The 26,594-nt window shown below is 36.9% G+C and overlaps 1 protein-coding gene across 3 annotated transcripts; it reads left to right on the top strand.

Moving 5' to 3' along the window:
- The first annotated feature begins 450 nt into the window (after positions 1-450).
- On the top strand, positions 451-26,185 carry LOC139979437 (uncharacterized). Of its 3 annotated transcripts, XM_071990220.1 has the most exons (13): positions 451-750; positions 3,291-4,365; positions 4,713-4,854; positions 5,910-6,010; positions 7,994-8,062; positions 8,573-8,701; positions 9,952-9,995; positions 11,151-11,377; positions 11,845-11,906; positions 13,292-13,435; positions 14,169-14,450; positions 16,185-16,203; positions 20,743-20,834. In XM_071990220.1, the coding sequence occupies exons 2-12, from the start codon at positions 3,304-3,306 to the stop codon at positions 16,200-16,202; spliced, it is 2,280 nt and encodes a 759-aa protein (XP_071846321.1). In that variant the 5' UTR covers positions 451-750; positions 3,291-3,303; the 3' UTR covers position 16,203; positions 20,743-20,834. The 3 variants fall into 3 exon arrangements, with proteins under 3 accessions (XP_071846321.1, XP_071846320.1, XP_071846319.1); XM_071990219.1 differs by lacking the exon at positions 16,185-16,203 and having other exon boundaries at positions 451-723; positions 20,743-26,185; XM_071990218.1 differs by lacking the exon at positions 16,185-16,203 and having other exon boundaries at positions 452-750; positions 20,743-26,185.
- Positions 26,186-26,594: the final 409 nt, after the last annotated feature.

Below are 26,594 nucleotides of genomic sequence, written 5' to 3'. Positions count from 1 at the left end.
TGATGAAGGGTGTCTCTCTGTTAATTTTACAGTTGATTCGATGTGCTGCCAATCGCTGACTTTTGAAGATGGACCACAAAGTATTACTCTATAATTCACACCATATAATCAAGAATGGTTCCTTATTGACTATACGTCACACCTCTCAATAATCAGTTAATATGGGGTGACGAGTACTTTCATCATTATCTATTTATTTATTTTTTGGACTAAATTTGGTTCATCAATCATTCTTTTTCTCCCCCATCAGCGATTATCAAGAGTAGTGATTGACACTGATATGGTTGTCATTCATACCCGGAAGGAAAGCGCTCCGGTTCGAGTCGCACCATCCCAATATTACGTATAGATCAGATCTGTACGTTCATCACTACGTCAACACACAACGTAATTACATTGGTAAGCCTATTCAGTATTTACAAGTATGTGTTTAGTACTAGTCATTCAATTTCTATGGTACTAGTACAGAAACCGTACAGTGACACCCGCTTGTATAGTGCACCATTTGTAACCATAAAGCCTAATACATGACACTATTGTGAGTTCGACTACTGAGGCAACTGTAGTAGTACTGACTGTCTAACCTGTTCTGTAGTTCAACGCTTACATTAATGTTGTTATTCGCGATAAACTACTCAAAGACAAATTTAGGGTGGAGAGGGCTCGGGCCCATTTTCTGTAACTTAGTGATGCAATAGTCTGTATCGAAGATAAACAGTTTACGTGAGTAACTGGTGTTCATTTTAACAGGTAAGCAAACTAGGCCTGGGCTAGGCTATGGTTAGCTATCTTACTTCTAAGGCCGTTAGCCTATTTTGGTCATATCTCGACAAAATCGTTAGGGCCTAGGTTACGTCTATCCAGGAACAAACAAGGCTATGGGCTAGGCCTAGATAGGCTAAGTGTAAGCAAAGCCAAACCAAGGTTTGACAGAAGAGATCAACTTGCTGATGATATTTACATCGTCAAGCTGGGCTAATTAAACTTGGTTGTAAGACACTGTAGGCTATACACTGTTGGCTAAGCAGTTAGACGTTAATCATGTAGGCCTAGGGCCTGCGCCTAACTTTTACAACTTAATGCCTGATTGAGTAGTTCAACCAGCCTACACCAATAACATAATAATATGTAACTTTTAAGGTCTTTTAGTTATGTCTTAGTTTCACATTAGGACTATGGGCTAAGCCTAGTGTATTTGGATTGTGACTGAGTCTCAAGTCAGTAAAATATGTGGCAGGGGATCGTGTGAAAGCATGGAGTAGAAAATAGCAGTTCCCTGACAACCTGATGTTATAGAATGTAAGCATGTAGTTAGCTATTTGTCATATAATGTATTTTCATCAATATGATATATGTTCTTCATCTCTATTCATAGAGCAATCAACTAATAAGATTAATAAAAAATTACTTACAGGTCTATAGGCTTGGAGTTGAAGCTCAAACTCCAATGCAAAGTTGAAGAACAGTGCTGCAAAACTGTACTACTGTTCATTGTGGTAGTTCTAAATTGACTTTCACGGTTCCGTAAACTTAGTAATTGTATTAGGCTACATGATGTTGTCGATGGATGCTGTAGTCGCTGTTTTAAATATCAGATTGTAACCACTTCTTTGATCTCACAGTTATACAAGCTTAAAGAAAACAGTCAAAGCGTACAGTGCAACAAAGAAACAAATCTCTTTACTTTGAGGCATTTTTATGAAAAAAATTGTAATGTTTAACACATTTCACACATCAAGAAAGTTATGCCTCTCCTTGGTGTAGTAACAGTTCTGACTTACGTCATTAACAAGTACAAATCTATTTCAACCTGGCAGAATTTGATCAAACTCGTGAAATTACACATTGGAAGGATTAAAAAGTAAAATCTCAGCAAAATCACTATTGGTCAATAAAAGAACAAATATGCTCTAAGCTTTGCAAAATTACCAAATGTATACCATTAATTCAGCTTTGCAAAATATCCATAAATATACCACCATATAGGTCTGGTCTGTAAAGTGTTGCTAATTGAATTCCTTAGGTAGTTGGTTTGAATCCCATCAAGTCAAATAGCTTGTGTGCTCTTTTAAGTTTAGCCAGTTCTAAGTTTTGCTCTGATCTAAGTAATGATCTGATATTAATAAAGAATAAGAATATTAATAAAGGCCAGAATATTTTTGTAGCTACTCTGTCAGTGATGACCATTGGTTGAACCCATCAATTTTTGAGTTTTGATACAACTATATCCAATATTATATATATACATTTGATATATGCATTTCTCCACTTCAGTTATAAGCAATGTTTTGTTGACTATGTTCCCTGTCAGTGGTCAGCCAAATGAATGAGACAGCAGGCAGTCACTGTGCACTTATTACAATAAAGTTCGTAAAACTGTACACTGTGCCTTAGCCAGGGTAATAAATGGGTACCTGCTAGGTCACTTGTTAATATCGTTTGGTGGGCTGGTTTGTGGCTGGACCCAGTGGGAAGTCCCCCAGTGGACACATTGAGTGCTTCGGCAGCGACTGTTGGAATTATGCATACTTGGGTGTCTGTGACAAGTAACTGATGACCAGGGGTTAAATGTTTTAAAAGTTGTGTGAGAATGCCTTGCTGTGATACAAGACTGTCAACCTTGAAACTTTTAAAGTTTGATATCAAATAAACAACAGACCTCATAGATATGCACTGAGGAGTTACAAATAAGCTGTAGATGGTCTTGTAAACAACTTGAACGGTGTAAGTTCATTCCATATCTGCTGAGCTGAATACTAACCAGGGACATAGCCCGGGGGGGGGGGGGGGAATAATGGGAGCGATCAGTCCCACTCTCCTATGAGTTCTCCGAAAAATAAAGTTGAACTAAAAGCAGGAAATATCATTAAAGCCCTCTTTTCAGGTTAAAGGAAGCTAAGCGCCCCTCAATGTTTCCATTGAAATTTCGTCTGCTACGTAATAGTACAATATTACTCTTATAATTGTTTATTTACTGCAACATGTGAGGCATTTTGGGCCAAAATTTTCTTTGTACATCAGGGCGCTCTGTTAAATTGAATAATGCTCCCTTTGTGAGAAATGCCCCTTTTAAAATTCCGCTCCCCCCCCTTCCAAATTTCTGGCTACGTCCCTGATACTAACTGTGTCTACATCAACCAGTAACATCTTAAGGCTGAAAATAACCTGTGACATAAGAATCGCTGAGCCAAATGTATGATGACGTCATTGTAAACGTATAACACCAAACTTGCATGGCTTATATCTACCGAAAGATATGAAATGCTTTGGAAATCTTTTTTTCGTTTCAGTTTCAATCAAGACATGGCCGATACACCCCCACCTGTACCAAGGAATCGACCTAAATCTCAGTATGTTCCACCACCAATACCAACCAACCGGCCCAAGTCATCTTACGTTGCCCCCATGTTTGGATCTCTGACAAAATCTCTGAAAAGTCAGTCATCATCTAAGCCAACCCCAACACCGAAACCGCGGACATCATGGAGTGACGAGCCTTCTCATCAAAATCACGCAAATCCGACGGCTCACTCCACGGCCAAAGGTCGGAAACCAAGTCAGACGAGCGCAAAGCCATCACTCTTTCCGAAGCCTCATTCGGGGACCAGCAACGGTCAAATGAGCGTTACTTTGGACACCGCGGGGGCATCCAAAGCCGCTTTTAAAGCGGCTATGGACCCCCAGACAAGGTCCAAAGCCATGACTAAAGAACAAGAGAAAGATGCAGGCAAGCTTGGATGGGGAATCACCAAAAATGCTGCTAAGCAAGCATCCATGGATGACTTTAAGAAGGCGAGTCAGGCGGCTAGTAAATCGTCATCCTCAGGAAAGTCTGCGTCTGCAGCATTTGGTGTTAGTTTAATATCAAGTCAAGCCAAGAAGGATAAGCCATTGATGACGCAAGATCAACAGAAGAAAGCTGCAAAACTATCGTGGGGTATAGGCAAAAACATTGCCAAAAATGTGTCTTTGAACGATGTTAAGAAAGCATCTAGTTTTGTCTCCGTTGGCAGTTCCAGTAATCAGCCGCAACCTCATCCTGTGGCAGCTCATAGGCCTGCTCCGACTCAACCCCCTACGGCGAGAGAGCGTCCAAAACCCACAGGTCCCAGCAACACCTCTGCAGGCCTTCCTCCACCTCCTGTTTCATCTAGTAGGAGTGTACCCCTCCAGACCACCTCACAGCCCAGGCCAACGGCTGGAAGTGCTTTCAGTTTAAGACCTCCAGTAAACGACCAGTCCAGAAGTCGGCAAAAACCCACCATCATAAGGCCAGGTGCTGGCGGTCAGAAAGCAAAACCAAACAGCAGATCATCATCGCCAATCCCTGACAACAATAATACCAGGAAGGGGCCACCACCAAGGGTAAGTTCCTGTCAGCAAAATCTTCCGTAAAGGTCAACAGTATCCTCCCCAAATTGCTAGAAAGTCGAATAATGGTCACCCTTCAGAGCAGTTGCATATTTTCAGATATATTTGTCTAATTTAACACTCTTCATTGTCAGCAAACTGTGAATATAACCGATATATCTGTATCTCTAATGAAATTGATTGATGCAACATTTTTGAAACAATCTATTGAAGGATTTCTCACAGTAGTTATCAGTACCAAGTTTGGGATCTTATTGGAATGATGGTACTTACTTTGCTGGTATAGTTGTTAGCTTTGTTTGAGAAATCCAAGTTTATTCTCTTTCTTTTGTCAAATGTAGCCCCCTGGGGGACCTCCTGCAGGGAGAAAAGGTCCACCTCCACGGCCGTCTTCGGTTCCTACGTCTAAACAGAAGGGTACAGCAGGTAACAATAAACCAAAACGTCTCGCTCCCAAGACGCCGTCTCTCTTGGAAAAGCATGGTGAGTATTAAATGAATCTTATTTACCATACAATCAAATATGACAAATGTTGTGACAAAAGTTTACAACAGTTGGTAATGTTCAAATTTTGTCTGGTGTTGAATTTGTCTCAGTCCTGTTGTATTATATGTTACCATTTAAGGAAAGGTTACCGCCCAACCCGTACTGCCTTACTGACCTCTACCTGACTAAACTCGAAATCGCCATTACCCAGTTTTCAATTTGCGTGAAGACCCATGGTCATAAACCTGCCCTCTCCCTCTTCACCAGATTGTTGTAAGCAAAGTTCATGTGTAAAAAATTAAACTTTCCTCGATGTAAACTTGTCATCGCTGCTGTAAGTACTCATATCTGTGTATGATGGTATACATTACCTTTGAAGTGTGACAATAGGACATATTATTAATGTGACGAATAACACAAATGACGATCGTTCTAATTTTCTATCCTGTGTTATCGTTTTAATCCCTCAGCCTGTGTGGTGTGATTTTCCTGAAGTGTCGTCACATTCTTAAGAACCATCCAAAGTGAGATACAATTAAACCTGTAGGAGTCTAGATAAACCAACCAAATGTTGTTTTCAGTATCACTGCACATGCCCCCCCCCCCCAAAAAAAAAGTACTTTTTATCTCTGGTACAAAGGCTGTGCAGGTTAAGCTCAAAAAGAGCACAGAAATAGTAATTACATACTTTACTTCATTCCTCTCCTACCTGTCTCCTTAACCTATGCACACTTAACTACCCTAGCCGATTACCTTATTCCAGTTTACATTTTCTGAAGCAAAATAGCACATTTCTAAACAGACTTTTTACTAGCTCTCAGAAATACAGATATTATGCCAAAAGTAAACTTAAGGATCGAGAGAGGCAAGGCACTTTTTTCAGAGTTTCGAAATTTTCCATGGATTTTCATTGAAATAGCTGGACACCACAGCAAATATATGTCAGATATCAGAAGGGCATTATAGCAATATTCGAACTTAACATTGGGTGCTTCGATCCGTAATTTTGCTATTTAACATGTCATAGTCTTGCAAATACTGTATTTTTGCAGGTCTGTCTTCGATAGAGATTACCCCAATGGCTCCATCAACAGGTTCGGACTTAGATTTACCTCCACGACCTGGCCCTGGTCACCAGCTATACAGACACACTGTGAGTATATACACTGAAGCAACATTTTGCACTGACATCTAACATAACATAACGTTTTGTTGTCTGTCAAGTTTGAAGTCATCACGAGGACAAATTTGAAAATTTCTGTTTTCCACTTTGTATGTCTTTTTGCATCTGCGAGTGCTCACTGTTCTCCCCCTCCCATGGTGAAAATAGGGGGGGGGGCATTTAAGTGAGAGTGATAAACCAGAGTTTAACAGCTATAAATGTACGGTTACCTGTCATAACATTCACTACCTCCAACATCATGATAACATCTCACTTCTTTGTGTGAGATGAGAGTCTGCCAAAGATCAGCAGCAGGGACTAATTCAGAATCTATTGTTCTTGAATCAACTGCTTGCAGAGCTTAATCTATCGTGTCTTATATGACTGTAAAAATAAAAACATTAATGATGGTAAGTGTCATACAGATGGTTTGATTTGGTTGAATTCAAGTTATATTTGTGTAGTTTCTCTTTTGTGTTTTTAAAATCATATTGACAATAAATTTAAATTTCTTTTCATGATTTACACTCTAAAATATTCAGATGCTGAAGTTCATTAACAGGTTTTATGTATCATTCAGTTGTCCTGAGTTTCTGAAATTAATATTTCACCTGTTTATAGAGTTTCTAGGACTGTCTTGGCCATGCCGTTTTACTTTCAATTGGTCAATGACTCCTGTTCAAATGATTTTTTATAACCTGATTAAGTTAATTAGCTGGTGCAAGCAGTGTTAACAAATTACAATTGCAATTGTTCACATCGAGTAGTTCAGTTATTAATTAGTACAACTACAGTACAGTAGATACTGTCTATATCCTAGATTGCAGTTGATGGTAAATTATTTCCTTCTTGCAGTGGCTGCTTGACTTTGAGATTAATCATAGGAAACGACAGCAATAATAGATTATGAAAGCAAAAAATTTGTGGTGTTTAAAGGGAAAATAGTAACTAGGTTTCTTTATATATTGAACCGAAAGTGAAGACAGTCCATGTGACTCTGACTCTGCTATATAAAACCCACTTCACATTCCTTTCTCGTTTCGGACAAATTCGGTCATCCATTTTTTAAAACATATCAAGCAAAGTAAGCGATAATTATTTCAAGTGTCATCCATGCATAGAGAATGCTGTAGTTGGAATTACATGACATCGGTATTTTAGTGCAGGAATTCCAGGCGTTCCATTCAATATTTTCTTCTAAAATTCATATTTAATATTTCCATTGCAATATTCATATGATGTAGATAGTGAGACCTCTCTGTTTGGTGCACTTTTGTTAACTAGATTAAGAAAAGGTTCCAGTTATTACATATTACATTTAGTTAATATCAACAGCCCTCTCTTTGTTTTTCTTTACTTTTTTTTCTTTTCGTTTTGAGCACTTTTGAAGGCCAACTTATGTGTTCTACTTTAATTAATTACTTGGAAAATTGTTGCCTAGATTACAGACAGCCTGCTGCAATTGCGCTGTGATTTCTGCCATATTAAAAACATGTAAATCAAATATTAGTTGACCTCATTAATATCACAGTAAATATTGGGAAATAATATCTCAATCAATTTGAGAACAAATTGTTACTGGTCATAGCAAACATCACGACTCATGGTACTCGGTCTACAATTCAGTATACTGATGTCATAGTGTATAGACTAAGGCTGAGCTGGCTGTGCATGTAAGAATTGGGACAGAGGCAGTATTAAGCAGAAATTAAATCTGAAGAGACATTTAAATCAATAACAAAATTGTAGCCTTTCTGTGTTCAGTCGTTGGTTAACGGACACAGTGAAGAGGTGCACCAGGATCAGCAGTAATGAATTTATTCTCTTTGATACATATACAGTGTTTGGAGAGTTGTAAAACAATCAGAATTATGAAGTGTAATTGTCTAATCAGTGTATATTCTGTTGTAAATCCATTTTGTGCTGAGTGAAATATCTTCACTGATTTTAAGGTCACGTCCATTTCTTCACCAGGTCTCCCAGCCACATGCTATAGCTCTGTACGATTTTGAAGGACAGGATGTGGGTGATCTCTCATTCAAGGTATGTCTCTCTCAAATTAACATTTCCCCAAATAATAGATAAGGAAGATGGCTTGGTGGATTGCCCAGATGCTGGTTACAGGTTACCTCCCTCCCTAGCAGCTAAGTGATTGGCAATCTGTATGCATGAAGCTCTAGTCACCGGGAGTAATGCTTTTGCACTTTTCAGACCAACTTTGAAGAAGACAAAATTGGGTGAATGGGTTTACTTTGAAGGATGCTTAGCAGACTGTTTGGTTAAATCCTCTGGGCAAAATTCTCTTGTCTCATGCCCTCCCCTCCTTCCCATCCCCTCCTCCTCCTCACCCTCACCTCACCTTCCTTCACACATCAAACTTTGCCCCTTCCAAATAGTCAAAATTTCAGATATAAATCTAATAGAATATTTGTAACAAGCATTTGAAAATAAAGTGATATCCTTTCAAGAAGATCAAAGGTCATTGAGCAATTGAGAGAAAGGAAAGGAAATGTTCATGATGCTAATCATGTGGTATCCTTTGCATTAAACTAGGGCGAAGATCTGATCATTTTAACAAGGAAGATCGACGCTGACTGGTATATTGGTAGCTGCGGAAACAGAGAAGGCATGTTTCCTGCGCAGTTTGTTCGTATCGTCAGGGACATCACAGAAGAGAGAAAGGTAAGATCTTTGTTTAAAGGCGAGGTCAGGTCAGAAAATCCATCATCAAAATGCATCATTAAATCTTTGACAACAGTCTGCTATTGCAAATTTACTAACACGTCATTGGTCACCTAGGTTTTCATATTTGAGTTAGGTAGGTTAATAACCCTAACTTCAGAAACTGCCATTTAAAGTTGCTAGATTTTGAGTAAAATGTTTTTGTAACATGCAGAAATATATTGTTAAAAGTTTATTGTCAGGAGTTTGTTTCCTGCTGGGTAGTTGTCCCCACTTTAAACTAGGCAAGAAAGTAGTACTTCCTCATCTTTTTCAAACATATATAAAGCTACACAATATATTCTTGGGAACATTGAACGTCCTGTAATAAGTGATGTGTGATTCATGTCTAATATGTGATCTTAAGGTGGTGTTATATGGTTTAAAATTGTGTGAAAAATGTGTGTAACGGCCAGTTTGAAATGGTGTTAGAATGGTGCCAACATTTTAGTGTAATTTCTGATAGGACAGGGTTTGAATGATTTTCAGTGCGTTGTATTAGACTGTCTGACTGATGCCATTATTCAGGTCCATATGCATATCCATGTATCCGTGTGCACCCAACTATCCACACCCTCTCCTAGGACATATCCATAGGAAAATATTCATGTTTGTGAAGGGTATGCAAAGGAATATATGTGGATATATGTGTTCTGTTGTTCATGGAATTGCACCTTCTGTATTAAGCCCAACTGTGATAAGAAACTACCATATGAAGTTTAATTAGCTAATCAGTATCATTATCAAACTCTCTTTTTCTATGCGTTATGGACTTGTAATGGATATAGCATACATGTGGAAAGTTTGAAGTTTGATTTGGGGATTTTGTTTCTTCTTGGACACATTATCCAAATTTTGTACTTTTTTAGACATTTTGTCCAAAGGAGTGAAGATATTGACATCATTGACTCGTAAGGGATTAAGTGTAATACAATAAGTTTGATCTGTTAGTTTCCATCTTCAATACGTTACATCATTGGCACAGCTGACATGGATTACAACTCTTTAAAATAGCAGTGAAGCGTGAGAATGCTGTGAACAAACAGTAGATGTATTATTGAAGTAATAAAGTTATACAGTAAACATATATACTACTGTTTACTGTGAACTCAGTCGGGTATGAAACTGATTATTTATCATAAGGAAGCTATATAGCGGAAGGTCATTGATTTCAGTTTATAAAGGTATTCATTTCCTTTGCACATTCGCAGGGAAGTGTATCATCAGTGTCTTCAGGAGGAACTGAAAATATATCGTGAGTGACTCTGAAATTACTTAAACAATTCAATAATTAAGTACTTTCTCATGATACAGGCTCCCCATATTGTGGGTATCTTGACTTCACATGTGTAGATAATTTAACAGGATTCAATACAGTTATTAGAAAGAGAATCTTTGGAAGCTACCTGCAAAAGCTTGGGAAATATGTCAACTGACTATTTGGTGCCCCCACACCCACCTCCAACCCACCTTTGTCCCACCTGTTGGACAATTCATCCAGTGAAGTCTTAGGTAGGGTTGATGATAATGCAGAAAGCCGTATTTCATAGTCTTTGGGAATACCTAGTTTGCTAGTTAAGGTTCAAATGATATTTATTTATACACCCAGCGGTATATTTGACATTAGATCATTTTGTTCTGAGCAGTTGGCTCAGTTTGATATTTAGAAGTATTTCACACCTTACCAGATCCACTGCAGTAACTATTGAAACCTTCCTTACAAAAAAAAAGGAAGTCTTTACCCATTCTCTGAAATAGGTACAAGTAGCTTGAAAATAAGCCTTATTATTAAAGTGTTCTGCCCAGATTCCTACACACAAATTAGGCTAGGTACATTCAGCTGTGAGAGCTTTATAAGCTAGGATAAGATTTGATGGTTGTTTTGAGGTTTAGACTACCAAAGTTTAGCTTTTTTAGGCATCTGTTAAGATTCTAGTCATGGAAATGAATAATGATAGATATTGTATATTACATATTGCTTTCTGCTAGATGCTCAGCTGTAGACACAGCTGCTTTGGTTAATTTGGTCCCTCTATCATATTTACATCAAATCCTTCTCATTAAGGCTGGTACCATCCAATTGGTTCCTGTCAAATATTCATGTCAATTTAACAGGTTTACTAACAAACAGTTTCATTTTCAAGATTTTTTAATTAAAAATAAAGCTATATATATGTATAGCTTTATTTTTAATTAATATTTAATTAGAAAACAAACTTAAAGGTCAATAAAAGCATCTGCTGTAATCATGTGCTATTTGTCTTGAACGATTTTATTCTCTTATCAGACTGTTCTCCATACTTCCATTGCTCACTCTCTAAGTATATATCATGCTATTTGTTTCTTTACTGGAGTTTCTCTGGCCGTGTCCTTGGTAACCATATTTACTAATCGAAATATATTCTTTCAGTGGTCCGAGATGCGTGGCCAAATTCGAGTACCAGAGCGACGAATGGGATGACTTGTCTTTTCCTGAGGGGGCAGTCATCAAATTGGTGGAGAGAATCGACAGTGATTGGTTGAGAGGGGAGTACAAAGGTCAAACTGGACTGTTTCCACAGGGATATGTTGATGTTATTGAGGATATAGCAGTGAAAAGTCCACAGGTTTCACCAGCTCTCTCTCTCGTTTCCAATGGTACGTTTTCTACTGTTGTGTGTTATATTTGTATAGCTTCACTTCAATCCCCAACTAGCTTACACAAATTGGTAATACTTAAAGAACTGTGCCCCAAACTCAGATGGATTCAAGGTTATCTCTCCCTTGTTTCTGGACACAATGGTATTTGAAGAGGATGATCATCCTTCCATAATACATATGAAGGAATGGCCTGTCTATTTACCATAAGGGTACGCTAATGTTGCGTTTGACAGAGAAACGATTTTTTAATCATTTAGGATGAATATTTCAAATATACTTTGAACAGTAGAGAATGTGACGTCATCTTCGCAAATGCATATTGGGACATAACCCATGCTGCATACAGTTTTTACAGTAATCACAACAAAAACAAGAATAACATTGCTCTACAAAGCATGCTATTTCAACTTGGACCTAAATGTGGTTTTGTAAGTAGTTCTTGTCATCTAATATTTTCTTCACAGATAATATTGTCACAGCATTGTTTGACTTTGATGCAGAAGACAACAACGAATTATCTTTCAAGGTAAAAACCTGTTACGTTTTTCTAACAAGTAGGAATCACAAGCATCTCAGAACTCTAAACTTTGTGTTCCTTAGTTAGGGGGTAGAAGTGAACCTTGTTTCAACTGTTAAGAACAAAGCCGGATATTCAGAAGTTTTTCCATCAGTGATTTATCCTGTATTTACAGGACTCATTGTCTTCTTCACATATTTTGACGCAAATTTTTGGAAGGAAAGTGTTCTGTTTTTTGCCCCACATCAAGTAGTTTCATATTTGAATATTTTTTTAATTTACAGGCTGTTTGTGAATTTTTATTGAAATTGCATGTTTCTTCTTAATTTCTCCAAGATGATAATATTTCTTGTGAGATTTTTTTGAAGAGCTACCAAATAATGATATTACAATATTTATTTCCAACACAATCCTCCTTGCTAAGTATGAGTTTCAATGTTCCAATAACTGAGACTATGGGACAAAACTCTATGAACCTATCACTATCTTCATTAATAGTCAATTGGTTTTACTGGAAAAAGAAGCATTTCATTATTACCAGTTGCACATGTACGTAATATAGGTCTGTGTGTACACACATGTGTATGAACACAGGTACACACCATAGGTCAGTGCAAACACATGTGCATGAACACACATGTACACACCATAGGTATGTGAACACACATGTGCATTGACACGCAAGTACACAATATAGATTTGCGTCAGATAAGAGATAAGAAAAACGAGCATAAACATCATTCTGCCGACCATGACCGTTTTCTTGAGAGATTTCCTGTGAGTCAGTTTCTTGCAATCGTGAGATTTAATCTACTCATAGTGCTGACGACATAATTATTATCTTGCCATTTTCATCTACAAATTCACTTGAGCATTTACAGCAACAGAAACTGCAATGTATCAATTAAGAAAATTAGGGAAAGATAAGTGCAGAGTTTACTTTGTCAGATATTTGTGAGATTCCTGTTTCTTTGCAAAGTGGGGGTTACTTTTTCATTTTCAGTCACACAACAAAGACCTCCCTTAAGTAAAATGGAAGACACCACTGTGTGTTGGTTGCATTAATCTTATGAATGAAGGCTGAAGTTACTACTATTGACCGTTGGCAAAGTATCCCTGCATCCTCTTTGACATAAATATCTTTCAGGATCTTGTTAATTATATGAGTAGTAATTCGTTTCGGTTGGACATATTTGTTATCAATGTCATTGCTAGGGTAACTTGTAATAAACTATGGTAACGGTACAGCAGGAGTGCTTGTAAATGATTTAACTGATCATTTTCCGATATTCTTATCTGACAACTTTGGTACATAGATTTACGTTGTGATAAAACCAATAAATGAAATAAGTCTCTTTAGAAATTAACTAACCTTCCTTTTTTGTTTGTTACAGGAGGGTGACAAAATTAATGTCAGCAGCAAGTTCAGTGATGATTGGCTAATTGGAACTGTCAATGGCAGAGAGGGAAGATTCCCTGCTAACTTTGTAGATAAAATCCCAACCAATTTATCACCCAGCTCTGAGCCAGATATAAAGGTTTGTGAAAAAGAGAAATTCTTCCCCCAGGTTTTTCAGCTGAGGAGAGTTGACAGTAGTTAGAGGGCCAAGGGAGGGTGCCATGCGGGAGAGGTTGGTGGGTATCAATTGAAATTGATATCTTGCATGAAGGGATGCCAACTCGTTAGGATTATTCTTGTAGGAGTGTACACAGGCTTTGAAGTTGAAATTATTGACGTGAAATAACTAGACACTATCCATTTCCCTCATTTCTGGGCCTGTTCTATTCTATTCATAATTTTAAGTTTGGAAGTCAATACAAGATGTACTTTCAACTCTAGCCAAAGATTTAAGTTACATTTGTTCATATACTTGTGTTTGGCTTTAGTACTGCATTGTGTTCTAAAGTATGTAGTTTTTCCGCGTAATGTGCAGTTCCTGTGTTCGTCCCACATTGTATATGCAAATTGAGCTAGTCAAAGGGTAAACTATTCTTTGAAAATTGTAATTTGCTTAGATTCAAGTGTCGAGCTTTGTTTTGACATTGTTAATAGTCCAGATGAATTGGGTGGATTTAAACAGATGCATAGTCCCTAGTGTATGAAAACTAACAATTTATTATTTTGTTTCAAGTGTTTCAAGGGACGAGATTTTGCAAAACCTGCAAACGTCTAACAAGGTGTACTCCTGCTTCTTCCTTTTAATTTTGATCACACGCTTACTTCAATTTACATTTTGAATCGTTATCTTTCGTCATCTTTTGGGGGAACAGAGCGTCGAACCGCACGCGTTTGTGCAGTACAACTTTAATGCAGAAGGAGATGGGGAGCTCTCCCTCAATGCGGGAGAGACGGTGGTGTTACTGGAGAAGATCGGAGACGACTGGTACAAGGGTAGATACAGAGGCCAGGAAGGGATATTCCCAAAGACGTTCGTCGAGGTAATCGTAGACGTACCGCAGAAGAAGAAAAAGAAGAGTAAAACGAAAGTGACGGGCCTGGGTAAAGCCAGGTACCAATTTGAAGGAGAAGCTGAAGGAGACCTGTCTTTCAGGGTGAGTATTAGCCAAGAGAAAATAATAATACCAGTGACTCCTGGGTGACAAATCTAGGGCTCTATCAACCAAGCTTAGCCCTTAGTTGGCGACAGACTCTATGTTGCCATTTCCTTGTAACCCACGGTCACTGGTTCGAATCCTCTTTTGTTCCGTAAATTTCTCGGCCCTTTATATTTGGCCCTCTTAAGGTTGCCCATGTACATGGCGATCTAGATAGTGAATGAATGATGTGGAAGCTGTTGCCTTTGGTCTGTTTCTGCATTCCATTTTTGCCTCTTGACAAAATCTTTATGGGAAAATTTAAATTTTATGACACTAACAATTTTTAAAATGAAATGACAGGATCAAAATAAATCTTCCTGATATTTTGAAGGATTACATTCACATAGCACATGGCACTTACTGTCATCCTTATTATGATGAAATTCTCCGACCAAAATTTCTCGAAGAGTTTTTACCTGAACATGATGAGGATAAAAGATGTCTATGAAGCATATCTCTTCAGTTTTTGAAATTTTCAAATAGTAGCTTTTGCTTGTAGTCTTGTTGTCATGACATCACCCGAATAGTTTCAAATCACCAGCTTGCATGAATCTTCTCTACCCCTTATTTTACTTCTGGAGGAAGGAAAATATGTAAAATGCTCGGAATGATTACGTCAGGAGAAACTAAGTTTGGAAATCTTGTTGCTTGCATTATTGTTTAAGTATGCATTGCATGTAGGTCGGTTAGTTGGTTAGCCGGTAAGTTTCTCTGCTATGCTTCCTTGGTCAGCCTCTCTCTCTCCCTCTTCTTGCCCTTTGTCCCATTCAAAAGTAGAACTTTTCAATCTAGAATTTCATCCGTGCCATTTGCTGGCTGGTATTTAAGGAAAGTTGGTGAGATATCCGTTGTCCTAGATCTCAATACGCAGCATGCTAAATACATCAGAGTGGCACATCACTCTGAATAATACTCTGGTTGCATTATTACCTGTAATTTTTCTTTACTTCAAATCAGCTTGTCACATTTGCAAGGTAGTGTCCATGAGCTTGCTGATCAGAAAATTTATCGCCAGTGCTTTTTTCCCACAAATTTTACCAAACATGGTCAAAATCTATAGAAACTCTTAAAACAATTTAGAACAAACATAAATGCTTAGGCTATTTCTACAGCAAATTTCTAACAAATGTTAGCCTTATTCTATGACAGACTAATTTTCTATGAGGGGCCAAAGAGAAACATAACTTGGAGCATAGGGCCCAGAGGACCCAAATCTCACTATACTAAGCATTGTGCAGGTTAGGCCGGTACAGTGCTCTAGCCTAACACCTCAACTAACGCCTAACACCTGCATACCTGAGTGGTGGAAGATTGCACGCTGTTTTTCTTCTTTTCCTGGGATGGATTAAAATATTACTTTTAGCCCTCAAGGCCACGTATTGGTCTGTGAAAAGCAGGTCTTCCTTTTTAAATCATTGACGTATTGGTAAGGGTAAGTAATATGCCATAGCTGCATTTCACTCCAGACATATCAGTCACTAAGTGGATCAGCTGAGCAGTAGCATATGGAAATGAAACTGTAACTCTGAATCCCCCCAAACCCCCCCAACCCCCCCCCCAATAATAATAGTAATAAATATAGAAGAAGCTGCTTTAAACAGAAGTGAATGAAATGTAATTTACATTTTGATATGAATTTATCTTTTCTGTTTTATGTGCATTTCTTTATATGCTATTTCTGTCTCCTAGTATCCGTGGGAGCTTTGAGGTTAGTCTTGAGTCTGATGTGGTGCTACGTAGCAGCATAATAACTTTTCGTTGTCTGATTTTTGTTCACCTTGTTGCTCACTTATTCGTTTTTCCTTTGGTGTTAGAGAGATTTTTCCTTTGTGAAAATTTGTATTCACAGTGTTATTTATTTGGTTTCTGTCAAGGTATTTCCCATTTCTGTTTGTCCATTTCCTCGCCTCTTTCCTTTGAGAGCAGGCTTGGGTTCTCTCTTCATCCGAAAAGGGTTGCATCGCAGTAACGGTGCAATCGGGGAATTTTTTTTGTCAGGAGAGGAATGGGTAGTGGGAGAGGCACAAAAGATGTTTTTGTATGAACCATTTATGGACATGATTCATGCATGATTAACTTTCATTGAAAAATGTTAATGTATTTCAAAAATTTAGAAGTAAAAACTTGTAAAAAGTGTAGTATTTCTGATGCATAGAGAAAAGAAAAAGGATAGTAACAGTTTCTTTATGTTGTTAAAACATCGTTCGATAACCTTTTCATAAACAAACTTGAGGCTTATGTCAGTTTTAGAGTTGCACAAAATCCATTGTGATACAGTTTCTCCAGACAAACCAGGGGTACATTTTAGAGAAAGATATTAAAACAGTTCATAGCTACACTGAACATTTGGAAGAGATTCTGTAACATTTGCCTAATATCATCTGTGCATTGACTTCACAAATGAAACAACTCTGTCTTTGGAGTAGTGACAGTAGTCACTTTGATCCAATATAGAGATACACTTCAACCGTGACAAGCATTCTCTACAGATCAATAACTCAGCGACCGTGAGAGTCATTATGTGGGGTTAATTTGCAGATATTAGTCAGTACAATTACTTGCTATAAAGAAACAAAAAGACTGTTACAGAGTTGCAAGTTGTGACCCATAAAAAGAATGAGGTTTAGGAATTGCCCCTGTCTACTCCGGAGATGGTCACTTGTTTCTAAATGTGAACTAGCATGTCACCTGTGCTATGGACGATGACATTTTTCACGGCTTGGAGCAACTTTACCTGTTACATTCTCATTTTGGGCAGTTGTGATTGATTTTAAATTTGTATATTAAATGTCTTTTGTTTATAGTTTAAAAAAAATATTTTGATAGATGAAGTGCTATCAATTTTATACTCCTATTGAATGTTATTTTGATGATCATTGATGATATCAGTAGTAGTTTTACTGTTTTGCTGTGTTCATTTATGGAAATACTTAAACATTTTACAATCACTGTGATCTTGTCATTTGTGACCTAGCTGATGTAAGGTTCCTTTCCTGGCAAAAGAATTTCTTTGTGTATATATATATATATATAGATATATATATATATATATATATATATATATATATATATATATATATATATATATATATATATATATATATATATATAAACGGTTTCTCAGGCATACTTGCAGGACTAGAGAGCCAAGCCAGATGTAACTAACAGCAAATTCACCCAGCCAACAGGAAGTTCCTTAACTTTGTGTGTAGTTTGTATGCAGCCAACCGGCTACCTGTTAATAATATATATGTTGTGTATGTCAAACATCGTCAAGGTGTTTGAACTGTACAAATATGTTAAGTTTTCTGCAATTTGAACCTTCTCGTAAGGTCACACTATTACTTCCCGACAACAGTAGCCTTTAAATATTAGTCTGAATTTCAAATCAGCTTCAAATGTTTCTTCTTCAGTTTATTTGCTGAGAAGAATTTGAAGAACAGAATAACTGTCTGACCACTAAGGTCTTTTCTTTTCTTGTCTTTCCCCCCCCCCCCCCCCCCAAGATTGTAGTTTTTCTGGTCAGATTCCAATCAGAATACAAACCGACTTCTTTGCCAAAGATTCGTTTTCTGCTTAAGTCCGTTGAAGACTATTTTTACATCGACCAAATAGCATAAAGATAGAATTACCGTCATCGGAAATACGGTATCCTGAAATCCTCTCAGACTCTTTGTAAGGATGTAATTAAATCTGCATCCATCTTCTCACATCCCTTCACCATCCGGATACTTCAAGACTTTAGAGAAAATATACCGTGACAAATTTCATGGGAAGCAACGTCTCGCTGTCTGTTACCCGACTATCGTGGATGTTGTTGTTGTCGTTTGACGAAGTCAACTCTTGTTTTTTCCGTTTCCCAGAATAAAAAACAGGGAAGATACTGTGTCGACCAGGAAGTATTTCTATCATCTCCAAAAGGAAAGAAAAATGCTTCCCTGTCGTAGTTAGTCATAAAGCTTAAAACTGGTTCAAGTTTCAAAACAAGCTGTATTTCCGAGCAGAGTGCAATCAGAGTTATCACGTTTCAGTGGCTTAGAAGTCACGAAATTTAAGCTTCTGTTATTCAACAGGAGGATCTCGGTGTGTTTGTGAAAGGCAACGAAATGACTTATTTAAACCAGTCTGGCTAAAGCATCCGGCTGTGTTTGTAATGTGAAATCTCTCCCGGCTGCAAATACACTCTAGTGCGAAACCTATTTTTATAGGGTTGATACACTTTAGTGTAGTAAGGTATGTCTCAAAAGTTGAAACAAGTTGTTACTTTTTCTACAAACAAAAACCTAGTAGTTAGCCTAGTCCTTTCATAGAATCTTGCAGTTCTTAGAAAGTATGTCACTTTTCTTCCAACAAAAATGAAAAAAAAAAGAATCAGAACAGGTAGAAAGAAACAGAGATCAATATCCCAGTCCTATAACACTTAATTTTTTTTTTTATAACCTAGTCTTAGCCTAAGTTGCTTGTAATATTTCGGCAAGGTATTTAATAATTTAACCCGTATACTCCTCTTTTCTGTGCAATTGCATAGTTTGGGAAAAGGTATCATTTTTGAACATGTTTATGTGGAACATTAATACACCAAATGGAGTAGTAGTTGGCTGTTATGTGTACCTAATGTGCTTCCTACTGTCTGCTCTGAAACTGAAAACAACAACAATATTCATGGTTGATTGGTTCAATTTAGGTGTATTTTCATCTGTCTATTTTCAATGTGTCCTCATTCTGTTTTGGTTTCAGTCAGTCTCTGAAGATGATTCTGTTTAGGATCGAAATGTCAGGCCCTCTGATATTTTACCTACACAGGCTTTCTTTCAGGAGATGAGAAGTTTGTTTTATATAAACAGTGTTGTCTTTTTCAGAAAGTATGTCTGAAAGTGGTCTCAATCCCTTTATGCTTCAAGTGCTTTAATGAATCAGTCAAGTATGTCTAGAATTGGCAGTTTCCCAAGATGGCAAAAAGGGAGGGAAGTTGCAAAAAAAGAAAGAGAAATGCCTCTTAGGTGTAATTCCTTTCATGTGTGATTTATCAGTACACTCTACAGTAGGCCATGTGTTAATGATATTAAACTGTGAATCCTCATCATGAAAATAGAGGGTCTCATGCTACCTTGACCTTGATGTGTACTTTAAGCTGTCTTAGAATATATTGGGCATGTCCATTCTATCTGATCTACCGGTTAAAGTTGAATGTGTACAGTCTTTGTTTGAGGCCAAGGCCCTCCTCACACAACTTTACAACTTAACCCCTGATCATTGGTAACTTGTCACACCCACATACCAAAGTGCACACAGTACAAGCAATTCATCCTGGGGCACTATACATTTTTACATTGAACCACAAGTTTGATTCAACTGTTGACTATGTTTTCAATCTTTCTTGTTGCTAATAAATAAAGTAAATCGAAAGTAATTAATGTTTGGGTAGGTGTTAATTTCTATTAAGATACATAAATGTCTTTTCTCTTTTCCAAGTTATATTGAAATGAAACTGTTTTGAAACAACTTGCACAACAACAGCAGAAAAAAAGAAGACATGGGAATTTCACTTCTGATGTTACCACAAGTCACTCTGAGTAAATCTCAGTTACTCTAAGTGCCATGCAGTTATTACAGTACGACTCTGACTTTCAGTTACTTGAAGTATTCGGAGGGGAAAGGATCGATACCCCGAGCTATCCATGTCACCTGTTCATCATTTGTATTGCATAGCTCGTCTTGTAACTGATATATTTGTCCATCTGGCAGCATAACATCTTAGCTGAATTTGTATTCCTGAGAGTTAGTTAGTCCATTGTAACTTTGTGTTTGTGTAGTAACTCTTGGTTAGGGTTGTGTGTTAACCAAACAAGAGCAAATTCAAGTTCCCAAGTCAATCTGTGTCTCTTCTTGCAATTCACAAAGAGACATGATTTATACATTCGGATCTCGTAATTTGTGAGTGACGTTAGTTCTTTCCCATGTGTCTTCTGTTCCTTTTAGCACAGACACACAGTTCACAGTATAGATAGCTCAACAAGCTTTTATCCAGGATCGTAAGCAGTATCCATTGATACTTGATATGGTGATTCCCCTGTCCCCCCCTCCCTAACCCACACCCCTCTTACAGTCTCAATCTAACGGGATTGGGGTTGAGAGTTGGTTCTAGTTGTTCGGTTTGCTGTGTACAAGCTGCTATCTTGGGTGACTTTTCTTTAAAATGTTACTTAGTGACTGACATCTTTCTCCTTTTTTTGTCCCTCTTTTACAGGAAGGAGATTCCATCGAACTTATCAAGCACATCAACGATGAATGGATGGTCGGAAAAGTAAATGGTAAAACAGGACAATTTCCTGTCAACTTTATTGATATTGTCAAACCCTTACCTTCCTGACATCCCTGAATAAGTAGATTCTTTATTGATAACTAATATTTGCTATTAAATCTTCCTTTAATATTCGGAGAAAAAAATTGCAGCTGGCTCTGAATCCCGTCAAGCACCTCAGAAAGGATCTCTTGGAAGAAATGCAATATGGTCATTGACTAGTTTGTATTTATGGGATTAAGGGATGGGATATAGGTGAATGGATTTAGAAGTGAGGGATATTTTTCACGGCAAACTTTGTCAAAGAAATGGCAGCTGGGATCACTGGTTCGAGATGCCGTGCAGATGATCCAGTTTTTGGGTAAAAACCTTCCGGCCCCACTATCTGGTTTCTCCACCTCCCCACACCTGCCGGTCAAACAAACTTGGACCTTTGATGGCTGATGGTTAATGATAAGATGGTTCTAGCAACATCAGAGGCTTAACATATGGCAGATTCTGTTTCTTGCTGTGTCAGTCAGCAGCTAAAGTCACTTGTTCAGGTTGTAGCTTAAGTGACTTTGTAATCTGTTTGATGAGAGTCGTAGAAGAGGACAACATCACCGGGACGGAGGCCTTCTAATGTATACGATGATGGTAGTTCTGAATGCTACAGGACACGTTGCCATGACTACTGAGCAACTCTGGAGATTGGCAAGTAAAGTCTGCTGCAAACATCCTCTCCATGGCCTTATATGCTGTAAATTCATGTGGATTGCATCGCCCGACAACAAACGGTTTCACAAATTACGTTTGAGTCTGTGGTGTTCTCTTTGATTTAACAAAACTTACGCACAGGAAAACCTGCCTCATATGGTTTTTATTCGGATGCTGGTGAAGACTAAGTATTGTATATTGTCTCAAATCACAGACATTTGAAACTATTTTCAGTTTCTCCATACAGTACACGGCTATCAGTGCCTAGTATATTAATAGAATAAGTTTGCACATATTACGAACTCGAAATTAAAATTACTGCCCCCTTCACATTCATCTTAGTCCTTACTAAAATATTGTATGAAAACTTCTGAATGTTATGTGAGTTCGTATAGTTTCCATTTGGTATGTACCTTTTGTCTGTACAGTGGGTTTCCTAAAATATTAAAAGCGTGCAAAACATTTTCAAATTTTTGCAACATTTCTGTGCAAAAAGGGATGAAACTTGTTGACTTTGGGGGAAAATGGTTACTTTCAGTCAATAATTTTAATGTCTGCACTCTGTTAAATTCTTTCTTTGAGAAACAATTTTGTTATAAATAAGACCCCATCTCATTTTTTTTGCAATATTGTTATTAAACACTAGAAGGACATTTGGTCTTTGATCATCCTTGCTAGGGTAGAGATTGACAATTTAGATGGTTGGATTGTGTCATATATCTATCCTATAGTTTCGTCATTTTCACAAGGAACCTCATGACCCAAGTTTATACACGAGAACACTTCCGAAGTATTTTGATAATATTCAGCTTGCCAGTACTTCTTACCTTTCTCCGAAGTTTCATATGTGAGGTATGACAAAAGTCTGAAATATTGAAACCAAAAAATAATGGGCTTCTGAAGTGAAGTACATTGGTACATCTTTTGGCTTCATGGCTTGTTCCGTCGTCAAGATCTAAAATTTTGAAATTTATTCATCTTATTTGGATGATATTGCATAATAATATATGATGCATAATAATATATTGCATAATAATAGATTGCATATATAGATTACATAATAATAATAGATTGCATAATAATATATGAGGTATTGCATAATAATATATGATGTCATATATTGATTACACACAAAAACTGCTTTTGCTTTGAAAGGATTATACAAACCTTCAATAAATAATTTCACTGTTTGACAGAATGTTGGTCAATGTATGACCCAGTGACCTCACCAAAATTAAGCATAGATTTGGAATGTGGAGGTGTCTTAACTGTGTCAGTGAAAACAGAATAAAAACAAAAATAAATGAAAAAAACTCACACAGTTTGATGCATTGTCCAACTGTCCATGGGGGATGTCACAAATTATTGCATGATGTCCAAAACAAATAAAATAAAATGAATAAATATCAAAATTTGACTATCTTGGCAACAAAACAATCTATCAAGATGGAGGCTGATCATGTGTATCCATTCACCTGCTGTTTCATATATTTTTGAATTAATAAACTTTGTGTACCTTTAGCAACCAATGATATAATTATAAATAAAATTCCCCTGAATAGCCCGGGTATTGTTGCTTATTTTGAAAAATCACAGCACAATTTCTCAGCAGTTTTGAGCTGGAAAAGATGATTATTCAACGCTTTTGCTGAAATGTGAAGAATAACACATTTTCACAGAGGTCCTTGTTCACATTTATTGTATGTTCTTACAATGTAGAAAATATTTTATACCACACTGGAAGCATTTTTTTTGGTCTTTTTTAAGTCAAAACAAAATAAACCATTTCGTATCGAATAGATGAATTGTGTAAATAGTTACAGCTTTGTTTACTTGTAAATAATAATCACTCTTTGTGTTCATTTTATTCTGTTACAAACTGTGTGCATTGTTTATTTAAAACCTATTGACAGAAATTGGGTAATAGCTTATAGATAATATTTAAAAGATTGTATTTTACTCGTGACTTTATCCATTTCAATATATTGTTTCCATAGCAATACTTTAACTGCCACCATGTTGGATGGAAGGGTTTTTTGTTGTCGTTGTTGTTGTAAATTTGACAGGGTTGAGTGTTAGCATCGAGTTTGGTGTCGAGTGTTTTTTTTTTTTTGTGTATGGAGAGAAAGAAAATAGTCTTCTGATTAATGGAGTAACCAGTGTTGATTTGGAAATGTTGCCTGTTAGGATACACAGCATCGTGAGGAAATTGACGCTGAAGAAATCTAGCCAGAGTTTCAGAGGGATAATGAAGGAAATTAAATTGGTGTTGAAAATTGTCTTTTGTTGCCTTTTGTTTAAGAAGAGTGACTGGTCAGTCATATTTAGAAGGGATAGTTCTATTTCTTTGCCTAACGTAGGTGAATTGATGTTAAGTCTTCTCAATGTGGAATGTGTTCACAACCAGTTATTGAGATGATAGCTCACTCTTCCAGAAATCAAGAAGAATTGCTAGGGGTGGGGTGGGAAGAGGCTTATCCACATCTCAAAAATTTTGCTGTTGGCAGAGAATGGATAAAAGACATAGAAGGACATCTTTACAGTCATTTTATTTGGGTGATTGTAATCTAGTTTAATACAAAGGGTTCTGGTAGCAAAGATTTAGTATATACTGTGCAACACATTGTTTTGACAAAAGCCTTTGATAAATAGTATAAAGCATTGAGATTTGTACTGCATGGATTGAATCAATTTCAGATGACATTTGTTCTTAGTGATTAGGTTTGTCAGACTGTGTTGATAGCTTATAAATAATTGTCTTGTGGTGTGTGCATAAAGACTTCAGGTTAACTGAAATAGGAGTGTACAAAAGAAAGTGTACGGAACATTTCAAAGATGTCGCAGTTTCAAATTTCACAAATATAAAGTTATGTCTAGGTCAACGTGGAAGTTTAGATATATGTATATATATATTTAGATATATATATAGATGGATATATATATATATATATATAAATATATATATAAACATATATATAAATATGGGATTTCAGTAAATAAACTAGGCATAACAACAAATTTACCATAATTTATGCAGGAAGCATTACTTCATCTATGGAGAGGCTTTGTAATTAAAATGTGATGAGAGGCTTCCTCATCAGTTTACTTTTTCCATAACAACATACTGGTCTAGACGAGTCTATGCTGAAATTGAATTCTTCAGAGTTAGATTTGGGATGTTGCCCTTACATTTAAGAATTGATATGTAGACTTCAAGAAGGATAACTTTTAAGGTACTTTTGCTTTGAGACTGACCAAATCTGAAAGGATAACTTTTAGTTTTGACATGTTGCCATGGTCCAATAGAGAGGGATAATTTTGATTGCTAAGTAATGATTTCATAGATATCCCAGTTTTCCAGATATTAACTTTATTAAAATGTCTCCAATATCTGGAATATTGCTTTAAGGATGAATGGATGGATGATGCTGGAATTCAGCTCCTCAATCCAGCCATTATTCGTAATGGTAATCCATTTTCTCTATACATTCAACTAACTCGTTCAAAAACGTTCTCTGAATTCAAACAAAAAAGTTTAGTTGGTAGATAATCACTTTTTGAAACAAATGTTTTGGGTACAGCTGTATCCTAGGATCCAGTGGTTAAAGATTTCAATTGGTTGGAGCAACAATGCGGTTGTACTAAAAACTAGTAGATCTGTTTAGCTAGATTGTGGGGTTTATCCCGTCATGTGTACATATCACATGTCACATATCACATATCTTACACAAGTACGTTGATAACAGTGTAGTGTGAGTACTACTCACCCCTTGTCATAGGCGTAGGAGGGGGGGCTGCAGCCCCCAACCAAAAATGTTGGTGAAAATTCGGGCAATATGCTGAGAATTTTTCGGGCTCCTACTGAAAGCAGAATAATTTGCAATGTGTTTTTCAATTTTTTGGGTGAAAATTCGGGCAATATGCTGAGAATTTTTCAGGCAACTACTGAAAGAAGAAAAATCTGCAGTGTGTTTTTCAATTTTTTTGGTGAAAATTCGGGCACTATGCTGAGAATTTTTTGGGCACCTACTGAAAGAATAATAATTTGCAATGTGTTTTTCAACGGTTAAACTAATATTATTATTATCGTTATTATTGTAACGACTTCCCCAACAATTATAACCAATATGGAAGGGTAATAACACGGAAAATATAACCAAAATTTTCCGCGCGCTCCGTGCGCGTTCAACATCTTAATATGCATAGGCATTTATCGGTTATTTGCGTGTGATGTAATAACCGAAGAATGCCTATATGATATGCACATTAAGATGTTGAGCGCACGCGGAGCGCGCAAATATTTGGTTATATTTTTCGGGCAAGTCGTTACAGACCCCCCAAATCAAATTAGGCTCCTACGCCTATGCCCCTTGTAACAAGTCATTACATTTTATGGTGGATTTGAATCATGTAAAGTCACTACGGGTGATGGTCCCGACGCAAGGAATTATCACCGTATTATCTCTATGGGGAAATGATTGACAAACTTTGAAATTTACTGACGTGGAGTCCTAACTACTGGTAGTACCAGATTGTTGTGGATTTCATCTTTTAATCCTTCATGTTAATCTTGGGTTGTTGTTTGTTTTTTCTTTGCACTGTATTTAACTGTATAATTTACTAACTGGGACTACCTTTATGGTTATAAGTTGCATGTTTGTATTATAGTTACAGATCAATAACCAAACCTTTTTCCTTATTTCTGAGGAGTACTACTAATGTGTTGTGAGTGTTTCTATGCAAGAAAATGTGATGGTCAAGACTCTGTATTTATCTAAAGTACTTAAAGGAGAAATGTCACATATAGAATACCATTTCATGTAGATTTCATTTAATTTATTTCAAAGTGGGAACTTAGATTTAAATGCAGTGACGACTAATTATGAATAATGATAATACTAATAGGAATGAGTCATGTGGGGTTACTAATTGCACTTGGGGAAAGGGGAGGTGAAGAGAGGTGGAATGTATGAGACAATCTTTTACAGAAGTATAACTTTTGCTGACTTAAGTACTTGAAGATTACGAGAAAGTTTCACAAGAAACTCTTTGGCAATCAGCATTTTGTGGGAATGTTCAAATAAGAAAGGATTTGCCTTTTT

The sequence above is a fragment of the Apostichopus japonicus genome, chromosome 14, assembly GCF_037975245.1.
Source record: "Apostichopus japonicus isolate 1M-3 chromosome 14, ASM3797524v1, whole genome shotgun sequence".
Classification (NCBI taxonomy): domain Eukaryota; kingdom Metazoa; phylum Echinodermata; class Holothuroidea; order Aspidochirotida; family Stichopodidae; genus Apostichopus; species Apostichopus japonicus.
Note: the sequence above shows the minus strand (reverse complement) of the source record. Positions and strands in the feature narration are given on the sequence as shown.

Coding starts and splice junctions, on each gene's coding strand:
- LOC139979437 (XM_071990219.1), top strand. CDS start 3,304: ATGGCCGATACACCCCCACCTGTACCAAGGAATCGACCTAAATCTCAG. Junction 9,996..11,150: donor GGAGGAACTGAAAATATATC/GTGAGTGACTCT, acceptor ATATTCTTTCAG/TGGTCCGAGATGCGTGGCCA. Junction 13,436..14,168: donor GCTCTGAGCCAGATATAAAG/GTTTGTGAAAAA, acceptor TTGGGGGAACAG/AGCGTCGAACCGCACGCGTT.